Source organism: Onychostoma macrolepis, chromosome 01 (genome assembly GCF_012432095.1).
Source record: "Onychostoma macrolepis isolate SWU-2019 chromosome 01, ASM1243209v1, whole genome shotgun sequence".
NCBI classification, from domain to species: Eukaryota; Metazoa; Chordata; class Actinopteri; order Cypriniformes; family Cyprinidae; genus Onychostoma; species Onychostoma macrolepis.
In genome coordinates, this window is record NC_081155.1 from 9577709 (window position 1) to 9597824 (window position 20116).

At 34.5% G+C, this 20116-nt stretch overlaps 2 protein-coding genes and 1 long non-coding RNA gene across 4 annotated transcripts; all 3 read left to right on the forward strand.

Annotated features, from left to right (window-relative positions):
• Window positions 1–884: 884 nt before the first annotated feature.
• LOC131543558 (CD209 antigen-like protein C) lies at window positions 885–3265 on the forward strand. Its single transcript, XM_058781000.1, has 5 exons — window positions 885–993; window positions 1275–1658; window positions 1776–1879; window positions 1950–2053; window positions 2131–3265. The coding sequence occupies exons 1-5, from the start codon at window positions 885–887 to the stop codon at window positions 2264–2266; spliced, it is 837 nt and encodes a 278-aa protein (XP_058636983.1). The 3' UTR covers window positions 2267–3265.
• Window positions 3266–5344: 2079 nt separating this feature from the next.
• On the forward strand, window positions 5345–7816 carry LOC131548837 (uncharacterized). Its single transcript, XR_009273254.1, has 4 exons — window positions 5345–5419; window positions 7216–7285; window positions 7408–7559; window positions 7713–7816. It is a non-coding gene; the product is annotated as an uncharacterized LOC131548837 (long non-coding RNA).
• A 9364-nt stretch (window positions 7817–17180) lies between these two features.
• On the forward strand, window positions 17181–19596 carry LOC131521866 (C-type lectin domain family 4 member E-like). Of its 2 annotated transcripts, none has more exons than XM_058748098.1 (5): window positions 17181–17421; window positions 17816–18181; window positions 18307–18428; window positions 18511–18620; window positions 18958–19076. In XM_058748098.1, exons 1-5 carry the CDS (start codon window positions 17301–17303, stop codon window positions 18980–18982), a joined length of 744 nt encoding a protein of 247 aa, XP_058604081.1. In that variant the 5' UTR covers window positions 17181–17300; the 3' UTR covers window positions 18983–19076. The 2 variants fall into 2 exon arrangements, with proteins under 2 accessions (XP_058604081.1, XP_058603338.1); XM_058747355.1 differs by having other exon boundaries at window positions 17183–17421; window positions 19056–19596.
• The last annotated feature ends 520 nt before the right edge of the window (window positions 19597–20116 follow it).

Consider the following 20116-nt stretch of genomic DNA (forward strand, 5'->3'; position numbering starts at 1 on the left):
TGATAACACTTGTCACAATTCCTGACTAGAATAATGCAGAGGGGCATGTGGCATGCCTCACAGACGAATGGAGTGCATTTGAATTTGTGGGGTAAAAAAATATAACATTTTGCTTTTGAGAGCGATGTTGATTGAAAAATAAATACATAAAGAACATCTCAGTTATTCTTGTGTAAAAACAAAACAAAACATAAATACATAAAACAAAAATAAACTCCACTAGAAACGGATTCTGGAGCAGATGAGCAGTCGGAGAGTTGCGTCGTCGGACGCAAGTAACGTTACCCTTTTGGTTTCGGTTTCTATTGACTTTTAAAATAGACACGCAAACCGGAGCGCAGGCGCTCCCGTCGGTTTTATAGGGTTAAACTTACTTGAATAAAATGTTCAATTACCATCATTACCATAGTAAACTTGTCATTTTTGTTTTCATTTCATACTTCCTCCTTGTGTATCTGCTTTATTGCTATATGGAGAGATTTCCTCCAATCCAGCAGGGCGCAGCAGAAAGCAGGTTTATCAGTCTGAAGTGATCAGAGAGATTTAAAAAAACCATCAGATCCAGAGCTCTTACTGCTGTGTTTCCTGCATCATCAATATAAAGGTCCAGTTTGGCCTGTGTAATAATGTTTGAATCCATTTGATTGTTCACAGAATCCTCTTGTTGGCTTTTGAAGCTGAAAACATGTGGCTGAATGTACAAAACACAAACATAGTAGTACAGCTCAGAGAGTTTTTAACTGTGACTTGAGGACTTTATTCTCACCAAAGGCGAGTGAGAAATTAAACCACTTCCTCTGTAGACTTAACACTCTTAAAAATACTAACCAGCATTTTTAATATCACAGCTCACTGTGAAGACATACTATCAGACACAGTGAATAATGGAGTTAGAGGCTATTTATGAAAATGTTGAACGCAGAGATATTCAGAACACAACTGGACCTCAAATTCAGAGTCACGGCCAGGATGAAGGAAAAGATCTAAAGCGCAGTAAGAAAAGAAATTACTTTAAAGCTGACATGATTTTGCAGATGGTGTTGTTAAAAGTGTATTAACATTGACTTATTTTTGTTAATTTTAAAAGAGTGTTCTTGTTTGCAAATTTCGTCATAGCACTTCCACATGACATAAAAATATACTTATAAAACATGAAAAGACATGTCTATTACCAAAAGCAATAGCAGATTACCCTTACATAGGTTGATTTGAAACTTGATTTCTAATAACGTGAAGATCATTAATTGATATTTGTGTGTTTTGGTTGTATGGAGGAAGTAGATGTTTGGTGTTGATCACAGTGGGTCTCGGGCTCATTTGTGTTCTTCTGCTGGTCTTCATCATACTGCAGAACATCACCATCACAGCAGAGAGAGACCTGATAAACAGTTACAAGAACACAGTCGAAGAGTTCAATCAAACCATCAACAGCTTACAGGACAATTACACTGATCTAATGACTGAAAAACACCAACTGCAGATCAACTTCAACTCTTTGAGTCAGAAGAAGCTGGAGCTGGAGACCAGAGTCAAAGATCTCACTGCTGAGAAAAACCAGTTACAGAGAAACTTCAACTCTTTGAGTCAGAAGAAACTGGAGTTAGAAAGCAAAGTCACTTCTCTGAGTGATAAACTAAACATGGACGCTTCTAAACGAGGTTAGTTCACATCTGTTTTAGTGTAAGAAATTATTTTTTTTCTAGTTTAGTTATTTATGCATGCAGTTCTAAAAAAAAAACAAATTGTGTGTTTCTGTGTGAAAAACTATGGTTTAGTTTGTTTTTTCATATCCAACGAGTTGAAGAGCTGGTCTGACAGCAGGCAGTACTGCAGGGAACGTGGAGCTGATCTGGTCATTATCAACACTGAAGAGAAGCAGGTGAGTTTCTGTGAGTGTCTGTTAATGAATTAGAGGAGTCACACTTATTCCTGTTATTGTTCACACACAGAAGTTCATATCTTCATTAGTCAAGGAGAGAGCGTGGATTGGTTTGTCTGACACAGAGAACGAGGGCAACATGACATGGGTGGATAATTCAACACTGAAACAAGGGTAAGTGTACGGCTGTACTTTGTTACTCTTTTTAGTTTTGATGATGATTCATAGAAAATCTTATGTATGTTATTCAGGTTTTGGCTTAGAGGTGAGCCAAATAATCAAGATGGAAATGAGGACTGTATTGAACTGATGCCTTCACATCCCGCCCTGAACAACTGGAATGATCTGCCATGCTCAGAGAAGAGAAAAGGGTTTTGTGAGAAATAGTGTTTATCAAGCCTTGTTGTGGTTTTGTTTCGAAGTAGTGGATATTCATTTGTAAGGAAACTGTGAAATTGTCTTTTTTTTATTGCTATAACAAACTCTAGGGTGATAAACTCATAATTTGTTTTTTTTTTAAATCACTGTGTATTCATTTTGGTGTTTTTCCTCATATTTTCATTTTAAATAAGTAATACCGTCACAACATCTAGAAAATAGCTTAAGAACCTCCACGAACACCACAATCAAAGCAAAACTTTACAGAAAAAAAAAAAGCAATGGTGCAGAAAAGTAGTTTCTGTAAATTTGCATTTATCAGATGTTATTCGGGTATTGGCTTAAAGAAGAGCCAAAACATGCAGGTGGAAACTTATGCTTTCAGTTACCGTCCTGAACTGAACTGCCATGCTCGGAGAAGAGAAAAGGTGTTTGTGAGAAATAAGTTTGATCCCGTCTTGTGTTTTTAATGGAATTATTTTATGGAATCATTTATGATTGTGATTGGTTGTGTTTCTGATTGAGATCTTTAAATACTTTTCCCATTTTTATCACATAATAAGGCAGAATAGTTTCTTTAATAAATGCTATTTCAATTAGCACTGCATTATTCATGTACTTTATTTAGAACCTGAGGATGATTTGAAAAACACACAAACTTTGGGGAAGTCGTGGCCTAATGGTTAGAGAGTTGGAGAGTCCCACATTTCCTGCCACTTTTTATACGTGTGCTCTTTAATTCTTCATTTTATTTCTACTTTACTCAGTGGAATTTGTACCTTAACGTTCATGTTTCATTGCTTGTTTAGCCAATTTATCGACTATTTCATTTCCTTGTACTCCTGCATGTGCAGGTACCCATAGGAACCTCAAGACTATACCAATTTTCCTGAACAGATTTATAAGTACTTCATAGATTAAATCCTTTCTTGATGTTGATTGTTCACTTATTATACTATTTAAAGCTGACAAGGAATCTGAACAAATGACTACCCGTGTAGGCTTAACTTCCTCCACCCATTGAATAGCTAATAAAATTGCTATAAGCTCTGTTGTAAATACTGATACATAATTAGTTATCCTTTTCTGAATGTTGACTTGTAATCTTTGGATATATACAGCTGCAGCTGAATTTCCTGATGTAGGATCTTTAGAACCATTTGTGAAGATATGGAGCATTGACGAGTAATTTAGATCTAGATATTGTTGAACAATAACCTCCTTAGATATTGTTTGCTCATACTTAACCATATATCGAAGATGAAAATCTACTTGAGGCATAGGAAGCAACCAAGGAGGAATATTCGGTATTACAACAGAGGGACTAACTGGGATTTCTGTAATACCCAAAATCGTAGCATCACTAGTTGCTGTCCATCCAAAACTTTTGATTTTATTATTCCCATATTCCCAACAATCTTCAGTATGTCCTTTACTGGATGTAATTCTGAGTGCCCTTTTACATCTATCCAATAATTCATAGTTAAATTCAATTTTCATAAACTTATAGGCATTTCTCCCACCTCCACTTGTAAGGCTGATATAGGAGAAGATCTGAAAGCTCCACAACATATTCTTAAAGATTGTGCCTGAACTGTTTCTACTTTTTTAATCAGGGATTTCGATGCAGATCCATAAATTATGCATCCATAATCAAATGCTGACCTAATCAATGCATTATATATTCTTTGCAAAGATTTTCTACTAGCTCCCCATTCCATTCCTGTTAAACATCGCAGTATATCATTACTTTTTTTGCATTTATTTACCAACTTCTGAATATGTATCCTAAAGTTCAACCTGGAATCCATCCATATTCCTAGATATCTAATATTTTTAACTTGTTCAGTTACTTGTCCATATGACTTCACTTTTATTTCAGGGATATGATTTATCTTCGCAAAACAGATTAGTTGAGTTTTTGTCACTGATAGTCGAAAACTCCATTTGTTAGCCCATTTTTCCATTAACCACTGATTGTATAACTCTTGTCACATGAGATACATTACGACCTCTTTTCCACATCGCTCCATCGTCAGCATAGAGAGATCTTCCTATATCTATTTTGACATTTTGGAAAACATCATTTAGCATGATATTAAACAATACTGGACTGCACACACTTCCTTGTGGTGTACCATTATCTATTTTATATATCCTGGAATATGCAGCCCCAGCCCTTACCTGAACAGTTGTATTAAGTAAATGTTTTTGTAACCAGTGTCCATGATTGAAAACAAGTTAAAACAACTTAATTTTTATGAGTATTCAACTTAATAATTGTTAGTTTTAATACAATTTTCTAAGTATATATAGTGCAATATAGTTTATTGGTTGAACTTAATTTCAGAAGAAGTTGCCTTAACTCAAAAAAATAGATGCAAACTGTTGCATTATTTTTTTTTTGTTGCGTCCAAACAATATTTTTTAGAGTGTATGTGAAATAATCTCTTTCCTTTCTAACATATAGTTCAATCTATACATAATCATACGTTCCATTAGTTCACACAGCTTTGATGTTAATGCTATAGGTCTATAACTTGCAGCATTATGCTTGTTCTTGGCTGGCTTTAACACAGGAATAATAGCCCCGTATTTCCATGAAGAAGGAAGTCTCCCTGATCTCCACACTTTATTAAAAAGACGCAATAAAACGTTCAGAGAAAAATCAGATACATTTTTTTATCGTCATATAATATATCTCATCCTTTCCTGGTGAAGTTTTTTTTTTTATCTCTTCCAACAGCTCTCTTTAATTAATTTAGTGAGAATTCCAAATTAAGATGTTCATTTGAAGGCCGTTTCTCCATCTTAATATTTGGATGTTGCTTTATACCTTGTTTTCTACACTGTAAAAAATTGCTGTAGTTTCTACAGCAAAATTTTACAGAATTTTACTGTTTAAACATTTTACAAGATGTAGCTGTAATTCGCAATGCATTATGGGTCAAATAAGGTTTTACAGTTGTTAACTGTATATTTCCATGTCAACTGTAATTAATTTACAAGAAGCAGGTGTTATCACTGTAGCTCCTGCTTTTTACACTACTTTACTGTAGTGTGGCATTATGGGATTGCGCGCGCATCGTTCAAATCTGAAATCCAGCGGACTGGAGCAGTGCCAGAACGATTGAAGATTAGAGGCTTTATTCATAATTCCTGGTAAATTCACTTAAGAAATATATCATTTTATATTTATTTAAGTTAATGTATAAGTGATATCATGTCACAATAGCCTGCTATCCAGTGTTGCCAACTTAGCGACTTTGTCGCTAGATTTAGCGACTTTTCAGACCCCCTAGCGACTTTTTTTCCAAAAAAGCGACTAGCGACAAATCTAGCGACTTCTTGGACAAACCTTAGCGAGTCTCTGTGATCGCCGACTGCCGCAACGCGCGAGGTCAGCGCGTACACACCTCTTTCTCTGCATCTGCTCTGTTCAGCGAGCGGCTGAGAGGAGCAGCGCGTTCAGTTAAAATAGATATTATGTTGTTTCTCTAATTTTACATGCAAATATAGCCGATATCACAGCACAGAAATTGTCTCGTCTTTTGTGTATTTGATTTAATCAGAAGACGGCTCAATTATAAATCAGGATTTTTGTGCAGATTTTGTCTTGAAAGGGAGATGTAACGTTAGTCTTAAAGGGCAGCGTTTCAGTCAGTATTTCATATTTTATTCTTTTGTCTGACATCAGAAACAGTAAAATATATAAATGAAAACAGTTATTATTAATTTGGCTGCATTAAAATACAGTATGTGAGCACAGAGAGACAAACAATGTAAAAGGCAATACAACGTGATGACGTCATGAATATGCTAATTAGCGTATGACGTCGTTTAGCGACATTTAGCGACTTTTCAAACTGGCTTTAGCTACTTTCCATTGAAAGAAGTTGGCAACACTGCTGCTATCACACATTTAGACAAGCGGCCTTGGTATGTGCAGTAAAATGGAAATTGCTATCATAGCATAGTTAGGCTAAATGCTGCATTTTTCTCATTTTGGCAGTTTAATTTTCTTATTGAGAGCATTTAAAGTAGTGTTTACCCAACTTTTAACGTAATGCCCAGTTTGAACGATTATCATAGTAACGTTAACTACTATCTGTCGAAATAACTGACGAACAGCAAAATATGTGAAATTTCATTTGTTTATATGTGTTCAACTGTACCATATTGACGTGACATCTTACTATAATTAGAAACAACATGTAAATGAGAAATTGTGTCTATCCACTGTAGTTGTACTCGACTTGTCCGGGGCAATTTTTTTGTGAAATACATCTTTACATGCCCGATTAGACAAGTTAGCCTGATTAAAACTCGAGTGAAAAATAAAAACTAGGGAAGCATCGAAACGCAAGACTGATTCTGATTTTGCTAATATTACATTCAACAAACAAATAACCTTAACAGCGCACACAAACTCACGGAAGAAACATGAGGTAAATGTTCAAACTGTTGAGTTTATTTATAACATCTGATATTGTTAAGTAGCATAACAAGTGATCTGTTGCTGATTATCACGATTGCAAATGTTACGTAGTTCAATAAACAATTAGTTAACATTAAGTTACTTACTTTTTAGACACAATATTGACTGTTGTTTTATTTCACCAACGAAAATCGTTCCAAACAAAGATCAAAGCAAAACTCAGCTGTGTTTTTACTGAATGATTCAGCATTCTGAACGAATCGGTTCAATGAATGACTCAATTGACTCACTCATTAAATTATTTGCTGCCACCTAATGGCGGTTTAGTTTCACGTTTAAAAATAAATTTAATTTGATTGGTGGTACAGTTCTACAATGTATTGCTATAATTGAATTTATTAATCAAATGTAAAAGTTTATTTTAAATTATATGCCTTTTTGGGTGTTCATTTTGGTCTCATTTATGTAAATGCATTTTTTTTTTTTTAAATCACAAGATAATTTTCATTATTTCTTGTAGGTGCAAAGAATAGCAGCTGATGTGGAGAAATGTTTGATGCTTCAAGACTCTCTGAAGCTGATTATATTAGGTAATGTATTAATTTTTATTAATTCTCTTGTAAATCATTTGATAAACTTGTATTTTAGATTACATTTTATATTGAAATACTGTATTGTAAGTTACATTATTGCTTCTATTTATTTATTTCAGGTGCACCCAGTGGCTTTTGACTAGGCCTATTCGAGGGTCACATGGTTGTGAATTCATACCTCAACTTTGTGTCTGGATTTTCAGTCTTATTACAACTTCAGTCTGGCGTCCCGGGAGCAGGCGTCTTTTGCACACTTGAATTAATTTCAAAGGTAACATGTTTTACTTGAGTAATTTCATTTGTGAAAAAGGTTACTTATTTAGTTTAAGTATTGTATAAGTGGCATTTTTACATTTATTTTATTGAGCTAGTTTCATTCAATACTGAACTTTATTCTAAAGCTTCTGCTTGTTTTTATGTGCAGATGTTTTGTTGGAATCACAACACTCACTGGATACAAGACGGATATACAGAGGCAAAACAAGTGGAAAGGTCTCAGAGAAGAGGGATAACCCTCATGTGTGTGCTTATCTCAGAAAGTTGATGGACTTTCAGTATGTATTTATTAAATTGTCTTTTGCAGGAATATTCTAAATTTAATATAACATAAGCTCAAACAACAGAATTTGTGGTATAATGTTGATTCCAGCATTTTATTTTAATCCTTTAACCAAAATTATACAAATTCTGTTGATTGGCTTTTTTCAGAATTTTTTGTGATATAACAGTTATTTGTAGTTATTTTGTGATGCTATGTTATTTTTATGATAAGATTTTAACTGTTGAAAGACTGACATTTTTATTTTTACCAGTAAAAGCCTTGCAATGTCTTTCTGCCAGTTTTAATAAATATTTATTTGCAACATCTTTGACTTGGTTTTTATTCATTTGTAAATGTATTAAGATAGTTCTCATGATAATTCATTTAAATCAGTATTTTACTGTTTACTGTTAAAATTATTCTTTGCAGCATTTTCATTGTTAAATTATTACAACATCATCTTGGATTTAGGGTATTTACAGGATTTTATTGGCAACTTTTGTTGCCAGGTAAATACTGTACTTTAGTGAGATTACAAAATATTGCTGTAAAATATATTTACAGGATTTTATTGGCAACTTTTGTTGCCAGGTAAATACTGTACTTTCGTGAGATTACAAAATATTGCTGTAATATAAATTACAAGTTTAATTCAAAGTTACTGTAAAATACTACAAATTACTGTATTTCACATACAGCAATTAACTGTGATTTGCTTTGCAGTATTATACTGTAATCCATTTTACAGCAATTAACATCATTTTTACAAGATTTTATTGGCAACTTTTTTGCCAGTAACATCCTGTAAATTCTACAGTACATTTTTTACAGTGTATTCATTTTCATTTCTTCTGATATATTATCATTGCTATGTACTTTACAAGTACAAACACCTCTGCTAACATTTCTGCCTTATCAGCATTTGTCACAGCTATTCTTTCCCCATTATTTAAAACAGGTATTCCAAAAATTATCTTAAAACCACCCATCTTTCTAATCATACCCCATACTTCACTGCCATCAACCTTTTCTCCTATAGTATTACACTAATTCCTCCAGTAATTCTTTTTAGCATTTCTAATTACCCTCACCATTCGCTTGTGCTTTTATAAAATAAAGTAATCAAATATAAACTTATTCCTAACCTTTTTAAAAGCCTTATTTCTGACTTCTATTGCTTTATTACATAATTCTGTCCACCACGGTACTGATTTCTTTCTTTTCTCTCCTTTACTTTTCCCAATAACCTCTTCAGCTGTACTGTACAATACTTCACATAATTTCTCATTATATTTTTCTATATCCTCCACTTCCTCATTAATACTCAACTCTTGAAACTTAACTTCAGTAATATATTTAAAAGCTTCCCAATTTGCTGATTTAAATTTCCATCTACCTACCTTTTCCTCTAAATTTTCACTAACATCTATGCCTATTTTAGCATAGCGATCACTTCCTAAACATCCCATGTCATTCATTCTGACACCATTGTTAGATCAACATAGGAACAGCTACCCCGAGCCAAATCAATTCTAGTAACTCTACCATCATTCATACACACCAAACCCTTCAAATCCAGCATTTCTTCTATTATCTTGCCATTATGATCAGTATTATCACTTCCCCATAAAACATTGTGCACATTAAAATCCCCACACCATATAACTTTTTGACTACCTATTCCCAAGATACTTTCTAACACTTCCATACTTAGTCTATTGCAAGGATTATAAAAATGAATCACCTTGATACACTGTCCTCTTAAGAACACCTCTACTAAGATTGATTCATGTTCATCACTCACTTCTATAATCCTATGTGAAATTTCATTTTTAACAAATATCGCCACCCCTCCACCATTACCTATCTGTCTATCTTTCCGAAAAGATACAGTGGGTACGGAAAGTATTCAGACCCCCTTAAATTTTTCACTCTTTGTTATATTGCAGCCATTTGCTAAAATCATTTGTTCATTTTTTTTCCCTCATTAATGTACACACAGCACCCCATATTGACAGAAAAACACATAATTGTTGACATTTTTGCAGATTTATTAAAAAGAAAAACTTAAATATCACATGGTCCAAAGTATTCAGACCCTTTGCTGTGACACTCATATATTTAACTCAGGTGCTGTCCATTTCTTCTGATCATCCTTGAGATGGTTCTACACCTTCATCTGAGTCCAGCTGTGTTTGATTATACTGACTGGACTTGATTAGGAAAGCCACACACCTGTCTATATAAGACCTTACAGCTCACAGTGCATGTCAGAGCAAATGAGAATCATGAGGTCAAAGGAACTGCCTGAAGAGCTCAGAGACAGAATTGTGGCAAGGCACAGATCTGGCCAAGGTTACAAAAACATTTCTGCTGCACTCAAGGTTCCTAAGAGCACAGTGGCCTCCATAATCCTTAAATGGAAGACGTTTGGGACGACCAGTACCCTTCCTAGAGCTGAAAAGTTTAATGCTTCATGAAGCTTCATTTCACCATCACTAATTTTCAGCTTTTCAGCCAAGTGGTTCACAAAAGGGTTAATCAGATGTTGATGTTTTATTGGTTAAAATGATGCCACCATCATGAAGATCAGTGTTTTATTTAGTTGGGCTCTTGACCCTTTTAATAACTCAAAGTGGTTTGCTTTTAAGCAATTGTAATATTCCTTTACAACAAGCATTTGCACATTGGTGAATTAAAAGTTTGAGGAAGCAGATGACTTCACACTTTCTGTTATTAAACCACTTGAATGAACATCATGAAGGTTTCTCTCTTTGGTTTATTGACTGACATTCAGCTATCACAGAACTACAAAAAAAAGTCCAATTAAACCAACATCATCCTTATGCTTAAATATTAGAAAAAAGAAAAACGATGTCACTCAGGCTTTTAGACATGAACACTTGTCATACGATCCTCAACAGTGGTGACAATAATTATTCATGCTGCAGTGCATGATGGGAGATTTTAGTATGGTGTTACCCAGCATGCATTGCAGCATGAAGCATTTTGTTGATTGTCACCATTGTTGAGATTCATATGCTGGTCCTTGATGTCTGTGTGTGTCTAAATAGTGTTGGATTTAAATATTTGTATACATTACATAGATTTAAAAGTTGTTCACCATGACTACTAGAAAAACTGTTTCAACACATGCTGTAGTTTAACAGGCTTGGTCACTCAAAACCTGAACGTAAAACAAAAAAAAGACAGCTTAGATGTAAACATGTCAGCGCCTGATGACTATTTCATCATATGAAAACTTCTAAAAGTTGCTCACTGATGTCTCTGCTTTATAACAGCATATGCAATGTTACAAAGAGAGATCTAACACAGGAAGTCAAGGTTCAAGAGCACAACTAAAGCAAACACTGATCTCCATGATGGTGGCATCATTTTAACCAATAAAACATCAACATCTGATCCTCTGTGATTCTCAATAACAGAAGGTATTCATCACTAATGCACAATCATCATTTAATTAGTCTCTCAATTATCTCATTAATTTGAACTCTTTGAGGACTTGGGGTTTGACTTGTGACTTGAAAGGAATGACTTGGTTCCTCCTCTGGTGAAATCAGCTGCTGAGTTCATGGGTGGAATAAACATATGGCAGGACTTTTACTTTCTGACCCCTGGACTTTACACCTCTGTCTGTAATATATCTGCTTGTTTTACACTCTTTGGCCACTAGGTGGTATTGTGTGCAAATTAAGCCTTGTAGCAAATTAGCTTAAAAGGGAATTGTATATAAATAATTACAATTAATTATGATTAATTACAATTATTTATATCGGCTGACAGTAATAACTGTAGCAGAATTAAGTTAATCGACAACGAATTGTGATTCCCGGGAAAAACGGGACGCCTGGTCACTCAATCAATAACCCTTCGGGTGCTGAGGCTATTGTTTTTACTATTTGTACTATTGCTTTTGGTAATAGACATGCCTTTTTATGTTTAATAAGTATGTTTTCATGTCATGTGGAAGTGCTATGACAAAATTTGCGAACAAGAACACTTTGAAAAAGTTAATAAAAATAAGTATGTTAATACACTTTTAACAACACCATCTGCAAAATCATGTCAGCTTTAAAGTAATTTTCTTTTCTTACTGCGTTTTAGATCTTTTCCTTCATCCTGGCCGTGACTCTTGAGTTTGAGGTCCAGTTGTGTTCTGAATAACTCTGCATTCAACATTTTCATAAATAGCCTCTAACTCCATTATTCACTGTGTCTGATAGTACGTCTTCACAGTGATCTGTGATATTAAAAATGCTGGTAGTATTTTCAAGAGTGTTAGTTCTACAGAGGAAGTGGTTTCATTTCACACTGGCCTTTGGTGAGAATAAAGTCCTCAAGTCACAATTAAAAACTCTGAGCTGTATTACCATCCCAGTCAACACGTGAGATCACGCGATGATCACAGTGACATCACACCATTCTCATACGGTGATCCTCAGAGCGTTTCTTATTTCTGTCAGACATCTACAAAAGTACTTATTGAGAATTAACAGATTTAGATGATGATGTTTTGTTTGACGTTACCATTGTGGTGATTAGTGTTTGCTTTAGTTGGGCTCTTGACCCTTGACTTTATAACATTATATTTTTTGGGGCTGCTGTAACTGTGTTTGAAAAGCACATTTGTTATGGCAAGGAAAACCAAAAAAGAGACTGCAACCAGGTGATATTGGTTTGATACTGATGATAACAGTGCAACCATCACCTAGATTCAGTATGCGGTCTTTGTGAACAGATATTAATTTAAAGTTTTTGTAATAGATCTGTGATTATACAGTATAGGAACTAACAGTGTCATAATCATTTATGAAGGATTTTAAAAGTATGATAAGTGACAAACGTTTTGAACTACAATGTCATTTAAACACAAAGAGAGACATCAAGAATCAGTGTATGAATCTCAACAATGGTGACAATCAAAAGCTTCATGCTGCAATGCATGCTGGATACCTAGTCTCTGTGCAGTGAGTGCACTTTGACCTCACATTAGTATGAGCACACAGTGAGGGTGCTGTGAGGTTACACTTTTAGCTCACTGTTACCTCACATTGTGACCTCATCACGAGTATCCTGTGAGCTCATAGTGACATCACTGTGAGATCAAATTGTTGACTGGGTTGTCCTTGATTGACAATTAATCAGTGTTATATTGTGAAGAGAGACTGATGTGTTAATAAAGTAAAATGTTCCTCCTACACTTTTCAGATCACTTTACTCAAGCTTTCACATTCCCACTTTTAGCTTTGTGCTTTGTGAGTTAGTGTTTATTGAATGCTGTAAGTGGATATCACAGTACATGTGCGCAAAAAAATCAGTGTACACCAGACATTCAGAAGATGCTTTCCTGTTTAATGGCCAACACAACATCAACAAATTACACTGCACTTTTAAATTGATAATTGGCCTTTCGCAGGGAGTTTGATTGACAGGCGATCTGACCAATCTACACAGAATTTGCCATTTTGTCCAACAAGCAAACGTCAGTGGACTTGAACTTGAAAAATGTTATGTACTGACGCCTTTCTGTGGTTGAAACAAGATACCTTCTGATGTTCATTCATGTTTATTCTGTGGTATAACTAGTAAAGTTGAAGAGATTATCATGAGGCACGATCTGTCAAGACATATTAAAGAGCCACAAAACAATATTCATTGTTGGGATTTCTTACAAAATGACAAAATTTGAAAGCTGATACTTTATTTCATTCCTAATGTCAGTTTCCTCTTTGTTCTGCAATGTATTTTTCACTGTGTGAGAACATGATGTGTGCCGTGAGAGCGCCATGGTTTGTTGGACATAGCAACAGTTACTAAGGGGGGCGGGTCTTTGCGAAGGGTCAATTGTTTGGCTGTTTTTGTGTGTACTTGCTCAGTGTAAAAAAAAAAAAACCTGGAAGGCTGTATCAAATATAATTTTTACAATTTTTATGAAATTAATGACAGTAACAGGGTTGACGTCATAGTCACAGGACTGACCAGAGTAACAGGGATGACATGAGACACATTCTTCAGCACACTGCACATATTTGTTTGCATAATACTGTATACTGTAGTTGTGCAATTTTAAATTACATTATATTGTTTTGCACTTACTTGGCACAGTAAATTTTTCAGTTTAAGTCAGTTCACTTTTGATTTAGCACATTACATTTCTAGGAGATCTAATGTTTTAAGGGTGTTGTAATTAGATAATACGTTCCATCTGTTTGTCTGTGTCCCCTCACAGAACTTAAAATATACTGATCTGTTTCAATTATTAGGCAAAGAAGATGATCAGATGGTCTTTCTGTGATCATCTGAAACCAGACCAAGATCTTGACTTTCTTGAACACTGCAAGACTGAGTGAAGGTCTACAGTCACATTGCTGCTCTTGTTTGTAATTTAATTTACAAGGATACATTATTGACTATGAGTTATGAAAAAAAATTGAGAACTTTATTGAGACTGATCATCCTATCCGGTCATTAATAAAAATAAAAATAGTAATAGTAATAGAAACAATACCAATAATACTAAATAAAATGTAACTCATGCTCATATGCCACTGAATAATATAGGCATTAGCTCAATAAAACTGCCAGGGTGAACTTTAAACATGTTTGCATTTTACACAGACAATCTTTAAAAACAGAGTTACACCTAATCTGTTATCCCTGTTACCCACATGTCAAAACCTGTTACCCTGAAAAGTAACAGGTTGACAGTAACAGGTTTGAGTAGTTTGGTTTTGAATGGTCAAGTTCACAAAAGCACATATTGTACACTTTGAAAGGATTTTACTTGTAGATATTGATTAAAGAATAATTGTTTACATTTACATTTTAAAAATGGAACATCATTGACACTGCATGATGTCCGCCCTCAGTCAAAATTCATAAATCGTCAAAAATAGAACATTATAGAGGAGTGAGAGAAACATGCTTGTCTTTTAAATGTAGGAACCCTGGTTAAGAGATGATGTAACCTCCTAGAAATGATGTCACGTGAATGTACATTATTTTACAAGGGTTTTTTGATGAGGGGAACAGTGCTGATATGAAACCAGGGGACACCAATAAAATGAGTTATGTTTTATAGAAAAAAAATGCATAATTATGCCAAAAACATTGCTTAACAATGAGACTGTATTTAGAACAATATGCAAATATGATTTTTATATCATTTTGCCTTCATTTTGCAAAATAAAAATCATGGTGTGGGACAGGCCAAAAACCTTACCCTTACTGGCATAAATGCTATTTAAATTATTTAAAATAATATTTTATTGACTTTTTATCTAATATTGATGAAAGCACATTTATTTGTTGTTATATTAAGTCTATGTTTGATTATTTCTTAGGGACGCAAAAGGCACAGATTTCATAGAATGACCCATATACAGTCTATATAAACTATCCTATAGGCAGGCTCTCAACTAATTAGTGTTTTTCATAACTCAATGTGACGAGACAAGAAGAAATAACAGAGTTGTTTTCAAAAAAATTAAGCATACTTTTAAAAATATATGTAATTTGTATTAGTTTAAATTCTAAAATATTTCAACTCATTTTTCCTTCTTTTGCTTTATTCCTTTAAACTGCTGAAGACAGCTCTTTTAAAAACCACAACCATAAATATATTTTACTAAAAGATAAGTACTCTTGACTTCACATTTCTGCACTTTCACTTCTGCTATAGCTTCTGATTAACTTATCTTTGCATTACTGAAAAGGGCGTTTTTCTTCCAAGAATTCGAGGGAGAAGTCAGTGTCTACTCAGAAAACAGATGAGAAAAAAACACTAAAAGGAAACAATGCAAATATTAGGCCTATACTTGTTACAAATAAATAAACATGACATCTGATGTGTTGCAAACGTACCACTGTGTTACATATACAAATATAGTCTCAAATACAGCAACTCCATTGGCTGATGAATGTGTTGTTGCATTAAGGCGGAAAAACAGAGCGTATTGACATGCTCAAATTTCACACGTTCTGTTTAAAGACTTTTGGCCCCTGTTCCTGCAGTGCTTACCGAGCTTTGATGACTGATGATCTGAGAGAGAGTTGACTCGTAAAAGAAAAGCTGAACATCAGTTAAGAAATGAAATGCACCTTATATTTTATATTATTTAATATTCTTTAATAATTATTTTGAAATAAATGCAAAAATGCTTAAAAAGCAAAAACTGGATGAGAAATATACGTACATTACTTCGTTACAATAAATAGAACAATAATTGCATTGTTATTATAAAAATAAAAAATAGAGTTATATTGGCTGTTGTGATTGTTTTCTTGATAGTGTAAGTAATGTTTGTTTATTTAATCTGAAAATGTGTTAATATTGAGTATAACTGGAACATGAAATTATGTAAAAAATTATTTAAAAAGCATATTTAATTTTCATTTAATTTTATTTTTTAAATCTTGGTGCTGATAGAATTGAGCATTTGGGATTCTGAATAATTTAAAGCAGGAGTGTCAAACTTAGTTCCTGGAGGGCCAGAACCCTGCAGAGTTTGGTTGCAAATTAAACACACCTGATCCAGCTAATCAAGTCAGGTTTATTTGAAAACTGCATGGTTTGTGTGTTGGAGCAGGATTGAAACTAAGCTCTGCAGGGTTTGACACCCCTGGTTTAAAACCTGGCATATTCTGGTCGTGAGACTTCGTGTTACAAGTCTCTGGCAGATCAAACTCACGGAGAGCAGGGAATGCAAAAGAACAGTCTAATAGTTGAAAAGAAATCTCAGAAACAGGCAGGAAAACCCAGGAATCATACAAGCAAACGTGTAACATAGACAATAACTGGCAAATGACCTGGGGTGAACTCAGGACTTAAGAACACAGGGACTAATGGGATAATTAATGACACAACAGGTGGAAACAATGAACTCATCAAGACACGGGCAACACTAGGTCACAACAGAAACTCAAAACACAGACATGTACCACTTCAACAAGACCCCCATACAATCAGATGACACCAAAGTCACTTTATTCTTCTGAAAAAACAAAACAAAAACAAAAAAAACTATTAAGATATTCTCCACAGCCAAAGAACAACCAAAGCATTGATGTTTTTGGTCATGTATTAAACTCAGATGTACGTCACAATATGGAAGAAAAGATCTGTCAATTACCTAGAATACATCCTCATTAATGTAAATTATTATTATGTCCATTATTACCCCCATTCAGTTAATTGTCATCAAAAATAAAGGTCCAGTTAGACCTGCTTAGGGTGGTCTTTCGGTGGTCACAGATTCCTCTTGTTGGATTTTGTAGCTGCTAACATAGTTGTGTAATTCCGTACATGTGGCTGTGTCTGAGGAGAGTTTCAGACTGGAAGTTTATATCCTTATTAAAAGCCAGAGTCAAATGAAATCACTTCCCGTGTAAATTTAGCAATATTAGGCTAAAAGTAGTCATCATTCTTAAGATCACAACTCATCAGTGAAAATGTACGGCAAGACACAGGAGCAAAACATGGAATTTGAGGCCTTTTATGAAAGTGATGAAGACACTACTGGACCTCGAACACTGAGTTACATCCAGGCTAAAGGAAAAGCTATACAGTGCAGTAAGTAGAAAGTTTCATTTGAAGCAGAAACAGTTTTAGTAATGTTTGAGGAAATGAGAACTGTTAAATGTTCAATTTCAGTCACCGTTTTCTCAACAATAAGTTTCTACATTTGTATTAAATATATTAACACAAAATAATTACATTAAAATATTAAATATATTAAAACAAAATAATATTTCTGTCTATTTTTTGGTCAACTGAAATTTTCCGATAACACAATTATGCTGATATATCAAAGTATCTCAATCACTGTGATTATAAAATAATGTAAAAAGGCATGTCTGTTATCTAAAGACAAGGGTAGATTATCTAAAAAGCCTGAAGTGAAACATAATTTCTAATAATGCAAAGTGTATTAACTGATATTTGTGTTTTATGTCCTGTTTGTCAGGAGGAAGTAGATGTTTGGTGTTGATCGCAGTGGGTCTCGGGCTCATTTGTGTTCTTCTGCTGGTCTTCATCATACTGCAGAACATCACCATCACAGCAGAGAGAGACCTGATAAACAGTCACAAGAACACAGTTGAAGAGTTCAATCAAACCATCAACAGCTTACAAGACAATTACACTGATCTAATGACTGAAAAACACCAACTGCAGAACAACAAGCTGGAGCTGGAGACCAGAGTCAATGATCTCACTGCTGAGAAAAGCCAGTTACAGAGAGATTTTGACTCTCTGGGTCAGAGGAATCTGGATTTTGAACGCAAAGTCACGACTCTGAGTGATGAACTGAAGAAGAATGTTTCTAAAGGAGGTTGGTATAAATCTGTTTTTGTATGAGTATCCACCCCACCCCCCCACCCCCCCCACCACCACCACCACCAAAGTTTTCGTTATCCTTTTATGTATAGAGTTTTAAAAAAAGTGTGTCTCTATTAGGAAATCAGTGTAGTCTAGATGGCTTGTTCGTTTCCAAAAAGGCGATGAGCTGGTCTGACAGCAGGAAGTACTGCAGGGATCGTGGTGGTGATTTGGTCATTATCAACACTGAAGAGAAGCAGGTGAGTTTATGTGAGTGAGTTTATGTCTGTTAATGAATGAGAGAATCACACTTAATGTATTCCTGTTTTTATTCACACACAGAGGCTCATGTCGTCACTAGTCAGACTCAGTGAGAGAGCGTGGATTGGTTTGTCTGACAGAGAGAACGAGGGCAATTTGACATGGGTGGATAATTCAACACTGAAACAAGGGTAAGAGCTAAAACACTCACAGAAAACCACTGCTGATTTATTTCAGTCTTTTGTATTCTCATTATAAAAATAAGACCATCACAACCTTCAGAAAACAACTAAAGACATCTTTTCTAAAACAGCCACAATTGTAAAATTGTAAAATTTGTAAAATAAAATAAATTGTATTGGAAAACCTATTTTCTCTGTTTTAGTTTTCTGCATTTTCATTTCTGTACTACTTTAACTTACTCGTGAAACTTGCTTTTGTTGTGCTATGAATAATGTTGGCTATTTTATAATGAATTATTTGTGACTTTTCCATTTGTTAAATACACATTATATATGTTTATTTCAGTATCTGCTTATTTCCTGGATCCTAAATGAGAAAACCTTGGGGATGTAATAACTGAAAATATGGGATTCTGAATAATTTAAAATTTGATCCATGTTCAGGTTTTGGTTTGAAGGTGAGCCGAATGACGAACATGGAAATGAGGACTGTGTTGAAATTATGGTTTTTTCTTCCACCCTGAACAACTGGAATGATCTCCCATGTTCAGAGAAGAGAAAAGGGATTTGTGAGAAATAAGATTCATCTCGTCTTGTTTTGTTTTGCTTATATTATCTCATGGAATTATTCTTATTGTGATTGCAAAATTTCTGCAAAATGTACAACATTTCCAGCTGATGATCACTATTCTCTTAGCTATAATAAACAAATAAAATATCCTGTTTCTTATTATGTGAATTATGGTTATGGAACACTAAACCTCTGATTTGTTCATGTTTTGCTCCATCACAAGCAGCTCTATATTAATATGATCTTATTCTACTGTTATCATGAGTCTCGTTTGTCCGACTGAAGTGTTGAGGTGACAGTCCCAGTAAACTACAGTGTTCAGATTGCTGTAACTTACCATATTATTCTGATATTGAGTGTTCATAAAACTGCTTTTGAGTTAATTTGCTTTCTCTTTGAATAAAATTGTAAACTACCATAGTAAACTGCTTTTTTATTTGCATTGCTCTATGGCTCTATGGAGAGGTTTCCTCCAGTCCAGCAGGGCGAAGTGATGCTAAAGTGTTTTTCTACCAAATAAGATATTTACATGTTTCAATCTTCTGCAGTATATTCAACAATAATTTAATTATATATATAATAGCTCTATAGCTCTATATTAATATGATCTTATTCTACTGTTATCACGAGTCTCGTTTGTTGCTCTGAAGTGTTGAGAACACAATCACAGTAAACTACCCAGTCAACAATTTGATCTCACAGTGATCTCACCCTGATCTCACAGGATACTCGTGATGAGGTCACAATGTGAGGTAACAGTGAGCTAAAAGTGTAACCTCACAGCGTCCTCACTGTGTGCTCATACTAAAGTGAGGTCAAAGTGCACTCACTGCACAGATACTAGGTACCCAGCATGCATTGCAACATGAAACTTTTGATTGTCACCATTGTTGAGATTCATACACTGATTCTTGATGTCTCTCTTTGTTTTTAA